The sequence below is a fragment of the Myotis daubentonii genome, chromosome 8, assembly GCF_963259705.1.
Source record: "Myotis daubentonii chromosome 8, mMyoDau2.1, whole genome shotgun sequence".
NCBI lineage: Eukaryota > Metazoa > Chordata > Mammalia > Chiroptera > Vespertilionidae > Myotis > Myotis daubentonii.
Genome location: NC_081847.1, coordinates 62,197,078 through 62,214,796, shown reverse-complemented (window position 1 = coordinate 62,214,796; position 17,719 = coordinate 62,197,078). Strand labels below are relative to the sequence as shown.

Sequence of the window (17,719 nt, the reverse complement as noted above, 5' to 3'; positions counted from 1 at the left end):
GGGAGTGGAAACCAAGGTGAACAGGAATAGAACACAGAGGGCTTAGAACATGAAGCAGCCCAGTAGCAAACACAATCTATAACAATAAAAGCGTAATATGCAAATCGACCGAGTGGCTGAACAGCGGAATGACTGTCTGGACGACCTTCAGGATGAAGCCAGGGCTGCGAGGGCTGAGGCAGCGGGGTTGCGAAGGCCTGCTCTTGCACGAATTTTGTGCATCGGGCTTCTAGTAAGTAAATAATTAACCAAAAAGGAAAGGGGGAAAGTCAACACTACTCAGAGTGAAGAATGAGCAGCCTGCACATCAATGTTTGAAAGAAAGAAAAAGAATGAAATTAGAGAATTGCGTGGGAGGGTAAATGAAACCTAGAGCCTAAAGTGGGTAACACTCGGGTTAAAGGGGGCCAGGTCACTCATTTTGTCAGAATCATTGAGACCATGGATCTAACCTTGAAATGATTTGCCATGCAAAATACACAAGAGAAATTTGAGGATTGTAAAACACACAAATTATGAATACCCTGGAAAATGTCTACTTGAAATTCTTAAAGGTAAAAGATGTGTTATTAAAGTTGTCTAAGTTTGGACTTATTGCTGTCTAAATTCACATTACAAAAAGGCCAATAAACGTGTGTGAGAGAGAGAGAGAGAGAGAGAGAGAGAGAGAGAGAGAAAGAAAGAGAGAGAGAGAGAGAGAAATTAGAGGAGAGGAGAGGAGAGGAGAGGAGAGGAGAGGAGAGGAGAGGAGAGGAGAGGAGAGGAGAGGAGAGGAGAGGAGAGGAGAGGAAATTTTTGGATTTTTCTTGAGGAAAAGTAGGAAGAGGGTACTATTTGTACTTTAATATGATGCTCTTAAAGTAATTTGACAATCAGCTCTTCAAAGCAAGATGGCTAAGCACAAGTAAAGGGGGAAAAACAAATTCAAAACAAGGTCTGTGACAAACAATAATTAGTGTATCTAGGACTCTTAGTATTCTGGCCACTTAGTAAGAAGAAAGGGTACCGGACAACTCCCCACACCATCCATCTTCCATTAGGACCTGGCACTGATCCAGTTCTCTGGGCCCCTCCCCAGGGGGAAGGTACTCTTCCCACTGGACTTTTAATAAATTGGTAAAATGAGTTACTGTACCTGCAACCAGAGCCTGTCCCCTGCCATGGTCCTGCCGATGGCACTGCACTGGAAAGTGGCAAACTGGCCGGCATTCACTTCCACATTCTGAATCCTCAGGAAGTGGGGGGTTCTGGCTACATGGAGAAAACAATGAAAGATATTAGAAGTGGGGATCTAGAACTAATATGTGCCTTTTTTAATCTATCTGTAATTTCGGGCCTTCCCATTGTTCACCCTTGAAGAAAACAATGCTTTTGCTTATCAGAGCTATAAAGATTTCATTATGATTGTGAAAGAGATCCTGGAAGGCTCTGTTAAAAAAAAATTAAAAAGCCAAGTATTCTGGGATAGAACCAAACAGAAAGAAGATATTTTATTGTTCCTGCTGTGCAAATTATCACAGCTCAGCAGTCTTCTTGTAATAACAGATCTGTATTAATAAAGCTTATACTGAAGCCTAATTGATGTTTTGAACAAAAACATATTAGATATTTATACTAGCAACATGAAAAGAACAGTAAGAAGTTAAATGATGTTGTCAAGGAAACTTTTTAAGCCAAGTCAGAGCTGTGCATAATATATATTTTAATACAACTAATTGGTATGCAGCATTGCCTGTATAATATTTTCCTGTTACCAAAAATACTGTCCCTATAGACAGACTCTGAAATTATGCTGTGACACCATAACATGGTAAATTTTGCTAATTCTTATTTCCAATTCAAGAAGAAAGAACAATTCCAAATGCTAAATGGCACTAAGTCTCATAACATACACTGTCCATAGGGGACAGCTGTTTTAGAAAAAGATAATACTATTTGATCTGAGAAGTACAAACCAATTTCCACAGCACACTGAAAACATGTGTCAAGGAACTGGAAGGATAGGTCAGGGATTACATTTTATGATAACTTTTACTTTTAGGAAAAATTTTCTTATCACAATGAGAGAGTGACAGAGTAGCAATGGGTGGGGATGGGAGAGGTTAGGGCAGTGATGGCGAACCTATGACACACGTGTCAGAGGTGACACGCGAACTCATTTTTTTGGTTGACTTTTCTTTGTTAAATGGCATTTAAATATATAAAATAAACATCAAATATAAGTCTTTGTTTTACTATGGTTGCAAATATCAAAAAATTTCTATATGTGACACGGCACCAGAGTTAGGGTTTTTCAAAATGCTGACACGCCGAGCTCAAAAGGTTCGCCATCACTGGGTTAGGGAGTAGACAAGGAAGAGAACAGGACACTAGTAGCTTCTGGGAAGTATGGATGAAGCTGGACAATAACTACAATGACTTGTCTGTGCCATGCCCGCTTTCCCTCATGGGCAACAAGTCTAGGTCATATCTGGACACTTTTAAGAATGGTCCCCAACTACTGGGTACTCAGAGATGATGAACTAGCACTAATATTAGCCTGTGAAGAACATAATTAAGCATGGAAGTGGGTCACTATCCAAGAACAAAGTAAAAATGAATTTTAATGTGAACAACACACAGGGAACCCCAATGCTAATTTGGAGACCACTAATCATTTAGACAATGTATTCTTGATGCTCAGCTTTCAAAATACCTCTAAGAACTTCTAGAAAAGTGGTATAACCATAGATCACTGTTTTTCATACTAACATATTAATTTAAACCCTTATGAACTATTTTTCAGTAAATTAATCAAATTAGATGTGGTCAAGAATAATATGATTCTATGGTTTTTATAGATCTCTGTAAAAAGTTCCAAGATAAAATTTCTTTTCTATTCTCTATTCCCCCAAAACTGAAAGACCCATTGTTTTTAGAAAATAGAAAAAACAAAACAAACAAAAAAAAACTTCTTCTTTTTCTTTTAAGCATTTCTGCGCCAGAAACTTTCCCATGGAATACTCATAAATGTCCTATGACGTAGGTATTTTTTCCATTTTACAGATGGGGATGGGAAAGTTGTGGGCACTTAGTAAATGTCAGAACCAGAGTTCCAAAGCCCAGGCAGGGCCCACTGTGCAACACTGCCTCTGCCAGCCTTGCCATCCTGGTCTGCCTTTCCCATGCTCTTCAGCCCACTGGCAATGGCTCCTATTTGACTGCTGGGATTTTAGGTTTTTTCAAGGCCCTTTGCAAATGCTATTTCTTCCATGAAGCTTCCATGGACTCTCTTGTCTTTTTGTTAGGCCTTTCCAATATCACATATCCTCTCTCCTGTACACAGTAGTTGCCCTTCATTCATGGGACATATGTTCCTGGACCTCCAGAATCTGAATGGCTTCATTCATATAGTCCTCTTAATAGGATTAATATATTAAAAGCTGTCCAAGATATTTAAAATCAATTTAATTCTTTTCCCTAAGAATTATGATTTAAATAATTTATTGTTCTCTTTTAGAAAATAGTTTCAATAATAAACATTAAAAATAAAGTGTTTAACTTTTAAATCACATATAAAGTTATCTCCAAGAAGTAACTTTTACAATAAGTATGCATTTATGCAAACTTAAAATTTCTTAAGGAAAAGCATCCTGAACCAGTTAACCAGTTGAGAAGACACATAGCACGTTGACCTAAAGCTTGGGTCTCTTGAGGGAGGCTGGGAATTGAAACTTTGATTCATCTAGACTCAGAGTGAATTCAGGAATGTTAATACAGATTATGTATTTGCACTAGGCGAGAAGGCAGATGAAAAGCCAAATCCTGGGAAAAGCTGAAAATAGGGTGGGCCTGGGGGTGGGGTGGGGTTAAAGTAAAAAAATCCCTAAATTCCTATTGGAACCACAGAAGGAAAGTTTCCATCACCTGGCAGGATCCTCTCATGTGGACATATTATGGGTGGCTATGTTATTCAGGGCTGCTCTGACAGATCCTTTGGAAATATCTGGCTTTGCACAGAACCGTCAGAGCAACCCTTTGCCATTAAAGAAACTTTACATCCTCTAAATTGGTCTACTGGTATCTTACTTTTTGTGGCAAATACTCACCTTTTTTAAAAAATATATATTTTATTGATTTTTTACAGAGAGGAAGGAGAGGGATAGAGAGTTAGGTACATTGATGAGAGAGAACCATCGATCAGCTGCCTCCTGCACACCTCCTACTGGGGATGTGCCCACAACCAAGGTACATGCCGGTGACAGGAATTGAACCTGGGACCTTTCAGTCCGCAGGCAGATGCTCTATCCACTGAGCCAAACTGGTTAGGGCTCCCCCCTCCCCCGCGCTTTTTTTTTAATTTAAGAAAGTATTCACTATTTCACTTTTAAAATATTCATTTAAAACTATTTAAAAATCTGCTTACTATACATCAATGATTCCCAATCAGAGGCAATGTCACCCCCCAAGGGACATATGGCAATGTCTGGAGACATTTTTGGTTATCACAATAAGGGTGAGGAAGGTAGGGGTACCACTGGTATCTAGTGGGCAGAGGCCAGGGATGGTGTTGAACATCCTACAATGCACAACACAGAGCCTATGGAAAGGAAATACCAGGCTCAAAATATCAGTAGTGTCAACGTTGAGAAATCCATCCTGACATACATTATACGGACATAGAAAACTTTACTGTTGAACATTTGAGTTTCTTATAAATAATGCCAAGATAAAAGTTCTCATAATTAAATTGTCATGTAGACTTTTTGTTTTTTCCTTAGGATAAAATTTTAGAAATCAAATTACTAAGACAAAAAGTATGCATTTTTAAAAGACTTTTGACACAAATTGCCAAACTGCTTTCCTTAAAGCATATAATAGTTTGTATTTCTATGAGCAGGGTATATGAAAAGGCTCTTTTCAATACCTGCTCAAAAATACTAAGAATTAATTTATGTAACTTTTATGATAAGCTTATTAAATATATGTACTCTGCTCTATCAGCTAAGCAATAATAATAAATAATTGGAATATCAGGATGGTCACTGGCTCTGCTCTCAGTCTGTTCATGCACAGGAAGTGTGCCCTGGAGAGACTGCTTCCTAAGGGCCCTGTTTCTAACCATGGCTGCCTACACCACCAGAGAAAGACACAGCAAAAGTCATTTACCAACAAAATCTCCTAATACTTACTGTCTGCAGGGAGTTGTCAGTCAGAATATTACTTGCATTTTTAATTTGGAGGCCAAAGATATGATTGTGCTATACTTTTCTTTATTCACCCCGTTCTTAATAAAGATATGTCACTCAGAATGAAAGTTATCATGTTTCCTTTAAAATCATGTTTTTTTCCCCCCTCTAATATGGCTTTCTCAGAAAGTGCCAGTGCATATTCCTTGTACAGTGAGGTTCAGGGTCTGAGGAATTTATTTCTCTGTTCAAATTGTATTTTGGGGAGGGCCCGTCTCTGAAAATAGATTGACTGTTTTGGTTTGGAAAAAACAAGGCTGCTTGGTTGAGAAGAGATTTCCAGGAAAAATAATAATTGGATGTATAATAAATGAACAAACATATTAAGCGTGAACACTTATATAATCAAATTATCCCTTTCAAATGAAAGAGGATTTCTGATCTGAGTAGAAGCTAGTAACTCATCCACCAGGATGAATAAGGCAAAGGGACTGTGGGATTCTATTTTCCTTCAAGAACATGAAAGTCAGAATTTTCACTAATGGCATTTTTAAATTTTTTCAATAAACATTAAAGGCCTATATAGTATTTGTAAAGTTCTAGGATGCCTGGATCTTCCCTGTCTGGTGCAGTAAATCCTACAACTGCTTTCAGTTGGGAGGCAATTTAAGACTGATAATTTTTAAATTTGGGGTTTAGCACATGTTTACTCAAGCATCAATACCTCAGCCCCTTAGTACCTCTGAATAGAAGCAAAAGTTCCTAAACTGATGCCTTAGTGGATTTTTTATTTTAATTTGTAAAATAGGGATTTAAAAAAGGTAACTATATCAGAGAGTTCGGATAAAGATTAAACAAGCTGATGTAGGGAAGGCATACAATATGCCTGGTACTTAGCCCAAAAAATGTTCATTACTATTTGAAAGAATTGATTTATCACTGGATGCTGGAAAAGACCCCAAGGAAAAGAGCTTTCCAGCCAGAAAAGTTTTGATCCCGTGCTGAGCTGTATGCTCTGAACCTTGCCAAACTACCTTAATTGTAACACCAGGTAGAGCACCGTTAGAGTAGAAAATTTCAATATCTCAGTATTCAAAAAGACAAATTCTCTCTCTCCAGATTTATAGGCCCATTTGTCTCCTGGATACCCTTTCAAAATGCTATGCCAGCTTTCTTCTAAAATCTGCAGGAGTTCTAAAAACAATCTTCCATGAATTTCAAACAGTTTTTTAGTACACCTATCCTACTTTCTCATCTCTGACATATTCTGTTGCTTGTCGCTAATAAAACATATTTTTCAAAGAATAGATGTTTGGGATATTAATTTATCTCAAATCAGCCTTTCATTACCAAAGTCAAGAATTATCATTGACCAAGATGCATTTTGTTTCTAAATGTTTCATATTATTGATTCTTCAAAGCCTGTATCAAAATACTAACAAAATAAGAAAACAGTAATTTGTGAGATCAAAGTGCAAACTGAAGTGGGACAAAAGAGGACTGTGCGCTAACCCCTTTTATTTTCATTTACATTCTGATGTAATGGCATAGGTTGGAAAGAACTGGAGGCATGCCCGACAGCCCAAATAAATAGCCAATGTTTCTCTTTATTTGTATAGCATATCATCACAAACAAGAAAAACAGTTTTTACCAAAAAAATAGCCTGGTACTGCCTACTCTAAAACTGAAAAACAATATATTTTACAAAGTTTAAAAAAAAATTTTTAATGGATACTCATAAATTACCCCACTTAAAAAAATCAGTGGAGTTACTTAGGATTACAATCTGCAGCTAACTCATTCTAGAGGGCCTGTCAAGATGTAGTGTATAATAAAAACAATAATAATAATCCTTTATAATAAAACTCTAATATGCAAATCGACTGAATGGCAGAATAACCAGTCACTATGACGAACACTGACCACAGGTGGCAGACGCTCAACGCAGGAGCTGCCCCCTGGTGGTCAGTACGTTCCCACAGGGGGTGCGCTGCTTAGCCAGAAGCTGGGCTCGCAGCTCCTTAGCACTGCCTCAGAGACAGGAGAGGCTCCCACCACTGCCACTGTGCTCGCCAGCCGTGAGCCCAGCTTCTTACAGTAGGCGAGCAGTAAGGAGTAAGGGGTCCTGGACTGTGAGGGGGCCTAAGCCGGCAGTTGGACATCCCCTGAGTGGTCCTGGATGGGAGAGGGCGCAGGCCAGGATGAGGGACTTCCCCAGCGCCATGCACGAAATTTCGTGCACTGGGCCTCTAGTAATTAATAATAATAAACAGCTAATATTTATTGAGGTCTTAGAATGTACTAAGCACTGCTCTAAATTCTTCATTATACATTAATTCATATAATTTGTACATTTATCCTGTGAGGAAAGCCTTATTGTTATTACTCCATTATACGAATAAGGTTATGGAGCCAAAGAAGTCAAGTAACTCTTACGATAGATGAAGATTTGCTCTTAACAGGTTTCAGGACAAATCTTTATTTTTTCCTTGAAAGTTAAAATGGATCTTAATGGAATAATTTGTCAAGTAGAAAAATAGATTCAACATTCTTATCATAGAAAAATAAGTTAGCCACTATATACAAATACATTTTATAAGTCATCTGTATTCTAAAGAAGAATGATATTCCTTTGGGAAAAATATCCAAGTTAAGTACCTACATGATTAAAATGAAATGTCAGTTCTGAGTCCTATGCATCTCTCAACCAAAACATATGGACCTATCTTTATTCAACAGAACATAATTCTTTTTTTATTTTTATTTTTTTTTAATATATTTTATTGATTTTTTTCAGAGAGGAAGGGAGAGGGACAGAGAGTTAGAAACATCGATGAGAGAGAAACATCGATCAGCTGCCTCCTGCAAACTCCCCACTGGGGATGTGCCCACAACCAAGGTACATGCCCTTGACCAGAATCGAACCTGGGACCCCTGAGTACGCAGGCCAACACTCTATCCACCGAGCCAAACTGGATAGGGCCAGAACATAATTCCTTAAACAATTCTAATTTTTATTTTTCACTTTTAGTCTTATTTTAATCACACTGTTTAATGTCTTTAAAACAAAAACTAAATTTGGAAATAGGTAAGCAATGTTTGGGTATGCAGAGATATCAATGAGCAAAAAAAAAATTATTTTTGAACTCGGAATTTATTAAATATTTAAATAAACTACTGACTTATTTTATATTGCAAAATAGTATTACAGAATAATCTTGCATTTTGTATTCCCTTTATATAATATATAGCACACAGGATTTTTTTCAATTTTTTTAATTATATTATGTTTTTTTAAAAAGTTTATTGAATTTATTGGGGTGATATTGGTTAGTAAAATTATATAGGTTTCAGGTGTAAAATTCTGTAATACATCTTTTAGAATTATTAAACCAAATTCAAAATATATTTCTAGTGGGAATCCCAAATACAAAAATTATCTACGTTCCTTAGAAGTGGTCTTAAGCCAGAGACCTGCCGTCTGCACAGCCATTTCCACATTTCCCAGCCAATCCTGCATCTGACTGTCACTACATCAAAAGCAATATTATACTGTATACGAGCAACTGTATACTTGTAACAGAACAGCTACTTTTTTAAAAAATGTTGTAATATTTTCTCATAAACCCTATGTGAATCCGAACAGGAACCTTTGCAGTGGTTCTCAACCTTCCTAATGCCGCGACCCTTTAATACAGTTCCTCATGTTGTGGTGACTCCCAATTTCATTGTTACAAATTGAACATAATTAAAGCATAGTGATGAATCACAAAAACAATATGTAATTATATAGGGTGTCCCAAAATTCACGCAAGATTTGAATTTTGCGTGAGCATTAACAACAAGAAAAAATAAAAGCCTAATTTTACTTGGTTTATTGAATCAGATTCTAATATCTGTTGCCCTTTGATTTCAATCCCTTCAATTTGATAAGCATTACCAAGTACCAATTATGGCCCAGGAGCAGGGACAATGAAGACCAATGAAGACCACGGCTTTGCGTATGTGCCAGCAGAGCCGTGGAGGCCATTTACCCAATGTGCTATTCCTTACATAACCCTATACTGTATACTTTATGAATCAATAAAAAATTTACAATTTTTAATTATAAACCTGTGTTTTCTATCAAAATTACTTCTTTCGTGAATTTTGGGACACCCTATATATGTGTTTTCTGATGGTCTTAGGCGACCCCTGTGAAAGGGTCATTCAACCCCCAAAGAGGTCGCGACCCACAGGTTGAGAACCGCTACTTTAGAGTGAAGTACTAGTAAATAAAGTTCAGCACTTTTGCATCTTTTGAGATACATAGTTTTGGATATGAAATAAGGATTATTATTTATAAATCTTGATAGGAAATCCCTTAAAATATTACCTGTGAAGATTTCCATTTAATGACTAAACTTTTGCCTTCCTTAAAATCTTCATTTGCATGTTTTTCCCATAAACTTTGAGGTTTGGAAAAAATTACAGAAGGGCTAGCATCAAAACAGTGTAAAGCTTACAGTTCAAAATGCTATTGCACCATACCTCACCTTATTTTCAACTGTGTCTCCTAACAGCAGTCTGCAAAGCCAATTAGATATTAGCACCAGCATTCTCCAAAGGAGAGACCATAAACACCTTTATATGTCCATAGGCAGCTGGGCTTGGAAGGAATGAACAAAACTGCAGGAGACACATTTCAGGAAGGCTCTGCTAGAAGGTCAAGCATTAAGTCTTCTTATACGACTGAAGGCAGAGACTCAAACCCTATGGAATGAGAGGGGCTGTTTTGTTGGTCAGCAGTCAGATGTAGAAGGAACCTGGATACAATACAATAAAGACCTGTGCAAACTTGGTCTTGACCACTGCATCTGCACCCAGGGCAGCAATAAAATCTGCCCTGTGGCAAGATTTTCTCTGAGAAACAGGTAGCACTCAGCACATAGTAGGCATTCAGTATTACTGCCTCTGATGTCTACTTCCTGGTCAGAGGTGACTCAGAGGCTGCAACATTTGTGCACATTAGAACACTCCATGTGTGTTCTCCAAGCCTGAGTCTATTACTCCAAGGACTTGGACAAGTTCCAACTCAGGTAATTATGAGCAAATAAATTGGCCCTGTTGTTTCAATTAGGTACAGCATTGTTCGTTTTTCTACCATTTCAGGAAAAAAAGGGAAGAAATTCTTCTTACACTCACTGGTTTCACTGACAGAAGAAAAGGCACATGCACTGTGCTACAAGAGCAACGTCGGCCTTAGTAATGAACACGATGATTGCTATGCTTGAACTTCAATGTTGTAACCAGATAAAGATCTCAGAGAGAGCCAAACCCCTCTGGATGGAACGGGATGACTCTGTCATGATGTCCGTATCACGCGACAACCACACAGGGCTTCTCTGTAACTAGTACAGGGAGTGAGCTCATGATCTATTCAATCAATGCAATAAAGCAGTGTTTATATTTCTAATACCATTGTAGATATAACCTTTCTTTTGTGAATTTGGTTAGGACCATCTGCAGAGTTACAGGAATGTATGAATAGCCAATTTCTCTTTAATGCCAGGGACCATAAGAATAAAGCAGGCTTCCATCCCTCAGCTGGCCAAAGATTTAAAGTCTGACAATATCAATTTGGGGCAAGGATATTAGGAAAATAAAACTTCCATGCATTGCTAGTGGGAAGAGAAACTGGCTCAGGCACTTTTCATAGCAATTTGGCAGCATGTAGTAAAAACTAAAACTATTTCTACCCTACATCCCAGCAATTCTGCTTCCAAGAACATACCCTGCTCTCTCACAGGGCACCCAGACACACACACATGGATGTTCACTGCAGCAATATTTGTCATGGAGAAAAAAATGGGGGAAAACTAAGTGTTGGAAGAAGAATAACAAAATAAAATGTAAAATAGTCACGTGATAGAATATCATAGATTGACCTAAAAATGTAATGTCAAGGTGGGGGGCCGGGGGGAGGGATAATACAGAATAAGTTGTGCAGTTGGATATCATCCATTAGAATTTAAGTAGACAAACAGTACTTTCTTACTTTTTATGAATACACCGTGATTATGAGAGACACAGAGTGCGTACATACACAAGCACACACACAGACAGACATTTGCAGCTTTCTAGTTGCCCAGCTCTCAAATCTCTTTTCTGGGACCGAGAAATTCCCCCTGTATGTTTCCTGGTAAAAGCTGAGGCCTGGATCCCCTGATAGAAGCTGTAGAAGCCACAGCTTCCTTTTCTAGGTCACCCTACGGTCGCTGGCGAATGAGAACATGATTTAGGTTGTCCACCATGACAATCACACTCCGGGTTTTGTGCCGAAGGCTGAGGGTGCAAAGGCACGGAGACAGTGATGAATGTTCAGGCATGTGGCAAGGGTCGCCCTCCGAAAGTCAGGGGGCCAGAGGAGGGGGCGCAGCCACCCTGTCTTTATGGGCACAGCAGTCACAGTAGTTGTGCCTGCAGAGCCTTCCTTCCTTTCCTGCCCATTATGTGATCCTGCATCACCCGTATTCCCAGTGATTCTGCTTGACGCCCAGCTCCCTTTTAATACAAGCTTCTCTGCTAAAATCAGCTGCATCTGTTTCAGCGTCTTGTGGACTAGAAGCCTTCCAGATGGAGAGGGCCAGCAGCAAGCTCACTACTGGGAGCCCCTGGGGAGCTGAGGGAGAAACAGGACTGGCAACCTGCAATATTTTATTGATCAAGGACAAGGTTCAGGTGCCAAAATGACAATCAATAGTTGTTCGTTCATACTGGGTGATAAAAACAAAAGTGTGTTATTTTCATTGGACTTTTTAAAAGAAATAATTTATAAAAGATGAAGAACAGGCCATTAATAGGGCCCCCAGGTGGTTTAGGTAGATTTCTTATATTCACCAGATCCCAGGCCTGTTTGGGGCTATATTGTTTAGAATTATGCCTAAAACATACTAGTTTTAGGAACAAAATGCACAGATTCTCAATGTTTAACTTGTAGTACTCTTCAAAATTGAAATCCAAACATCATTGCAAAGATGTGTGAGCATACCGATACCCCTGATTTTCATTTCAAAGACACTCAGATACATTCGAGGGCATTACACATGGAACACACGTTTTGGGACTTCTGGGCTGGCAAAGCAGCAGCCAGAGACTTGTCAGGGAAGTCCCTCAGCAGGGCCACTGCTGCTCAGGTTTCAGTGCCTTCCCTTCATCTGTTCCGTAAACATCCCCCTAACAATGCACCCGGAGGTTTAAAAGTTGAGACAACTTACTACATGGATGTCCTAACACCTTCACTTCGTCAATAGCGAGGTAGCCTTGATGTCCAGAAGTTATTACTTCAAAAATCACCTGGAAATTAAGAAAAAAAAATTACATTATTCACTCAATTTGTCAGACTTTTACCAAATGTCTCCTATAAAGAGGTAGGTAGTTTCACATTCATTCATTCATTCATTCATTCATTCATTCATTCATTCATTCATGTTTCTGACAAACATTAATGGAGCACCTAACATCTTCAGCCAATGTTCCAGGTTCTAAGATTAGAAAGAGAAATAAGACCCTCACCCAGTTTTCAGGGAGGTTAATGGGAATGGGAGGTCAGACAGCACCTTATCTCAAGAACTCACCTGGTAAGGAGGGAATGCCATGTTAAGAGCCAGTATGTGGAAGACAAAGGATTAAAGTCCCTACAGGAGGCAAGGGTAAGATTCAAACTGCTTTAAGATACTGTACTTTCTGGTTAACTCCTTCGAGTGGGCTCTATGACCAGACTGAACCATGTGGGGCCCTAGGTTTTAAACAAGTAAAATTTTAAAGCTACCATAAGTGCTACGAAAGAAAAGTACAGAAACTAGAAAAACCTCTCCTGAGGAGGTGGTGTTTGAGCTGAGGGCTGAATGTGAATGAGCTCACAGTGTGAACAGGGCCAAGCTCCCTCCAGGGCATGTGCAAAAACTGAGGTGAATGTGGCCATGGCCAGGAAGAGGAGAACTGGGACCTACAGCCTTCAGGGTCTGCTGAGACCAGATTACAGAGGCTCTGCTCACAAGGAAGAACGGGCAGAAAAGACACCATATTAAGAACATAGAGAGAAGGCTGTGCTGATGAAATTCAGATGGAGGAAGAGAATGTATAAAGATGGCCGCAGTGGTGAAACCCAATGGGCATTAGCCACTGCTTGATCGTGGGAGAAGCAGGCAATAGAAGAAGGGCAGCACGCTCTGAGCATCTCAGAATGGGTGACATTTTTTAGATGGTGGAGCCACTTCTGAGAAAATGAGGCTAAAAGAGAAAAAATGACCAGTAAGAAGGTTATCAAATATCTCACCGCAATTGTCTAAAATGTCGATTGTCAGACTATTATTAAAAAGGTCCACATGACATTGTTTTAACCTCCATTTACACATGGAAGGAATCTGTATCACTGGGAACACCATGGGGCCTGACCAGGGATCGAACCCGGGACCTTCCAGTGCACGGGACAACCCTCCAACCAACTGCACCACCAGTCAGGGCTGAAGATGATGTCTTAAAACACTTCTTGGAGAAATGACATTTTTCACTTATATAAAACCTGCACACAGATATTTACAGAAGTTTTATTCATAACTGCCCCTAACTGGAAACAGCCCAGATGTCATTCAAATGATAAATGATTAAACAGACTGGTGCATCCATAGCATGGAATGCCCCTCAGCAATGAGAGGAACTAACTACTGATGTAGCCAACAACTTGGATGAATCTCTAGAGAATTATTCTGGGTGAAAAAAAAAACAAACACAAAAACTTACAAAGTATATGATTCCATTTATGTAATGTTGTATAATGTCTAAATTTAGAAACAAAGGGCAGATTAGTGATTGCCAGGGTTAAGAATGAAGGGAGAAGGCACAGGAGGGAGATGGGCGTGGTTACAAAGAACGAAATGGACAATCTTCATGATGTTAGAACTGTTAAGATCTTCACTAGGGTGGTGGATATACAAATCTACTCAGGAAAAAAAATTGTATATCGTTTATAGCACCATGATTCACAACAGATAAAACATGGGAACAATCCAAGTGTCCGTTGAAGAATAAATGGGTAAGCAAAATATGGTGCCTTCTTGCAAAGGAATAATATTCAGTCTTAAAAAGGAAGGAAATTCTGACATGCTACAACATGGCTGAACCTTGAGGACATCATGGTAAGTGAAGTAAGTCACAGAAGGGCAATTACTATATGATCCCATGTAAACGAGACCCTAGAGTAGTCCAATTCATAAAGACAAAAAGTAGAATGGTGGTTGCCAGGAACTAAGGGAAAGGGGAAATAGGAAGTTATTGTTTTATGTGGTGTAGAGTTTCAGTTTTAAAAACTGAAAGCGTTTTTGAAATGGATGGTGGTTAAGGTTGCACAGTATTATGTATGCATGTATTTAATACAACTTAAACATTATTAAGATGATAAAATTTACATTATTTGCATTTTACCACTCAAAAACAATTGTATAGAACTGAATACACACACACACACACACACACACACGTATGCATTCATAAGTAAGGGTAAAATGAGAAACTTGAAAAACCTCTGTAGATTTTAACAATGTCAATATTCAGGTTGTGATAACATACACATTAAGTTAGCAAAATGTTACCATCAGAGGAAACAGGGTAAAGTGTACACAGGAACCTGCATTATTTCTTACTATTGCATCTGACTCTACAACTATCTCAATAAAAATTAAATTAAAAATATATAGATAAGTTCCATTTACATAATATTTTACATACACTGGGAACATATCACACCATTATTTTATGTATTAGTTCATCAAAAATCCTTCAAGAAATAAATATTTCAAGAATGTGCCATGAGTGTATTGTATACAACTTTAAAACCCAATCTTTCTGATTCCAAATATCAAGATGTTTTCTCTGGTGCACATTGCCTGAATAAACACTTCAATCCCAGCACTATTTGTTTGTGCAACAGATACAAAAATGGAGAAAGCAATCAGCAAAGCCTCAAATGGAAAAGCTCAGGACGCCTCCGAGATAAGAAGTCATCCCAGATACACCTGCTAGACTAGGTGACATTGCCACGGTGCCACCACACTGAAATACAAACCACACGGGGAAGAGAAGAGGCCCAGTGGTCGAACAGAAATGAAATAAAACTTTGTCCTGTTCATAAATTTAATTATTTTTTCACTGACAATATGCAGGAAGAGAGATGCAGGGATATTCCCGCAAATTAATCTCTCTACTTTGAGTCTATAAGAAAACAATTGTGGGGACACATAGCTGATGAACATTGTAGAGGAAAGAGACTTCCCAAGGCCCTCAAGACAGAGCCCCTTGGAAACAGTCATATCCTACCCAGCCGGGGATAGCAACCGTGGGCAGTGCAGGGACCAGCTAGCTGTTCTGGTCAGAATGGCCACTTCACTGACTGATGTCCATGACCACCAGCTACCTGAGAACAGCATCGCTCTGATCATGAAATGGTATTTTGAAAGTTGTACCCCAAAACCTTTATCCAATATTCCTTCCTCTCATCTGTCCTCCCTTCATTGTTCCCTCCCTCCCTCCCTCCCTCCCTCCCTCCCTCCCTCCCTCCCTCCCTCTCATTCATTCATTCATTCATTCACTACCCCAAGTGTCATCTCCATTCCAGGCACTCAGATAAGCACTTAGAATATATCATAAAGAGAACAAATGAAAACCCCTTTTCTTATCAAAATTCGCCTTAGAGAAAATTATATTTTTACTTTATTAACTACAAGGGCTGAAGTGTCTCATAAAAGCAGAATAATCTTTATCATGTCCATATAAAACATGATTGTGTGGACTTATTTTTGAAGTTGATATGTGTGCATATAATGCACAATATTTTATTTAAATCAGAATGGGGCCATGACCTTACCAAAGAAAGAGAGAAAGGAAGAAGGGGAAGAAATAACAGACCTAGAAAAGTCACTTTGAAACCTCTGAACCTGTTTTTCATCTGCCACTAAAAGCTCAAAGATTAACTCTTATTACCCAAATATTCCCAAATATTTACAGAATATTTAATATGCTCTAGGGGATCCATAAAAATGAAATAATTTTATGCAAATTAAGCTTTAGTTGGTGAAAAAATAAGGAATATTGTACTTGGTGAAAAAATAATGAAAGAACAGAAGACAACAATAGCCAAATGACAGGTGGGAACAATAAGGAGCTCCCATGACTGTGACCCTCTCTGCCACAGGACTGCATCCTCCTGACCACACCAACCAGGAAGTCTGTGACACAGCCAACATGAACTGCAGCCCAATTTCCCGGCCTGTCAGTAGAAACACACAGATGCCCCAGCAAGGACTTACCAAGTGTCCCCCCTAGACTAGAAAGAGAGACTTTGCTACGAGCTCTCCAACTTTCCCAGCAAGATGACTCCCAATGAGGCCTCCTTGAACGAATTAAACACACGCTTACTCCTGAAACTGTTTCTGCTCCCCTTAGTCCTCCAACTGAAACACCAAGAAGCAAAGAAAGATAGCGTCTGATTATGAATACACTAAGAGAATAACGGACTGCCCTTTTAGTTCATTGAAAACTTTGTAAAGTAAATTTCTGGAACTGGACAGTTTTGAGCACTAACTTTCAGCTACTTGTAGACACAAAAATAGGAAAACAATCTTTATAGATATGTTTATGTGTCTACACATATAAACACGGATATATACTTATATGTAATATGTAAAATGAAATTTTATGTGACACATTTAAGTGTTTTACATAAGAAGGTTATAAATTTGAAGCAATGACCAATGTTTCTTTCAAAGCGAATTTTTCAAACCACCATTTCCCAGCTCTTTCCTCATAATTTCAATTAAAGGCTTATTAGTACAAGTTTTAGTAGCTGTTTCATCAAGTTTATAATTTAGTATATAAATGTTTCAACACAGCCCTGGTTGGCGTGGCTCAATTGGTTGGCCATCATCCCCTGCACCTAAAGGTTGCTGGTTCAATTCCTGGTCAGGGCACATGTCCAGGTTGCATCCTCAATCCCCAGTAGGGGGCATGCAGGAGGCAGCTGATCCCTGTTTAGTTCTCAAGTTGATGTTTCTCTCCCTCTCTCTTCCTCTTTCTCTCTCTCTCTCTCTCTCTCTCTCTCTCTCTCTCTCTCTCTCTCTCTCAAAAAATAAGTAAATAAAAAGTTTCAGTTAAAAAAATCTTTAAAAATAAAAACATAAATAAATGTTTCAATACATACCACAGAAAATTAAGTATCATTTGTACTGAAAAGTTTGCTATTTGAACTATGAGTAAATGAAGAGACTGAATTTAGGTGCTATAGAACAATCTTGAATTGATTTCTAACTTGATTTTAACACCTGGCCCTTAGAAGATTAACTCTATAGTTTCTAATGAACAAGAGGGTAAAAATGCAGCTCAAAAGATGAGGTCTCTCTGAAATAGGTTTCTCAACAACAGATTTTAGCATCCTATATATAGGTTTCCTTGCCACAAACTCTTGTTATATGGCAAGTTTTCCATGTTGTACTTTTCTCTAGCCAGTGCACTTACCAAG

General features: G+C 38.6%; 1 protein-coding gene across 5 annotated transcripts in view; it reads right to left on the bottom strand.

Annotated features, from left to right (window-relative positions):
- Positions 1-17,719, bottom strand: part of PTPRM (protein tyrosine phosphatase receptor type M) — a 661,667-nt gene that overhangs the window by 366,185 nt on the left and 277,763 nt on the right. For all 5 annotated transcript variants that reach the window (XM_059706595.1, XM_059706597.1, XM_059706599.1 and 2 more), the window contains exons 4-5: positions 12,426-12,504; positions 1,136-1,251 (exon numbers count right to left, since the gene is read on the bottom strand). In XM_059706595.1, the coding sequence (XP_059562578.1) occupies positions 1,136-1,251; positions 12,426-12,504 (195 nt within the window). The remainder of the gene's footprint in view (positions 1-1,135; positions 1,252-12,425; positions 12,505-17,719) is intronic.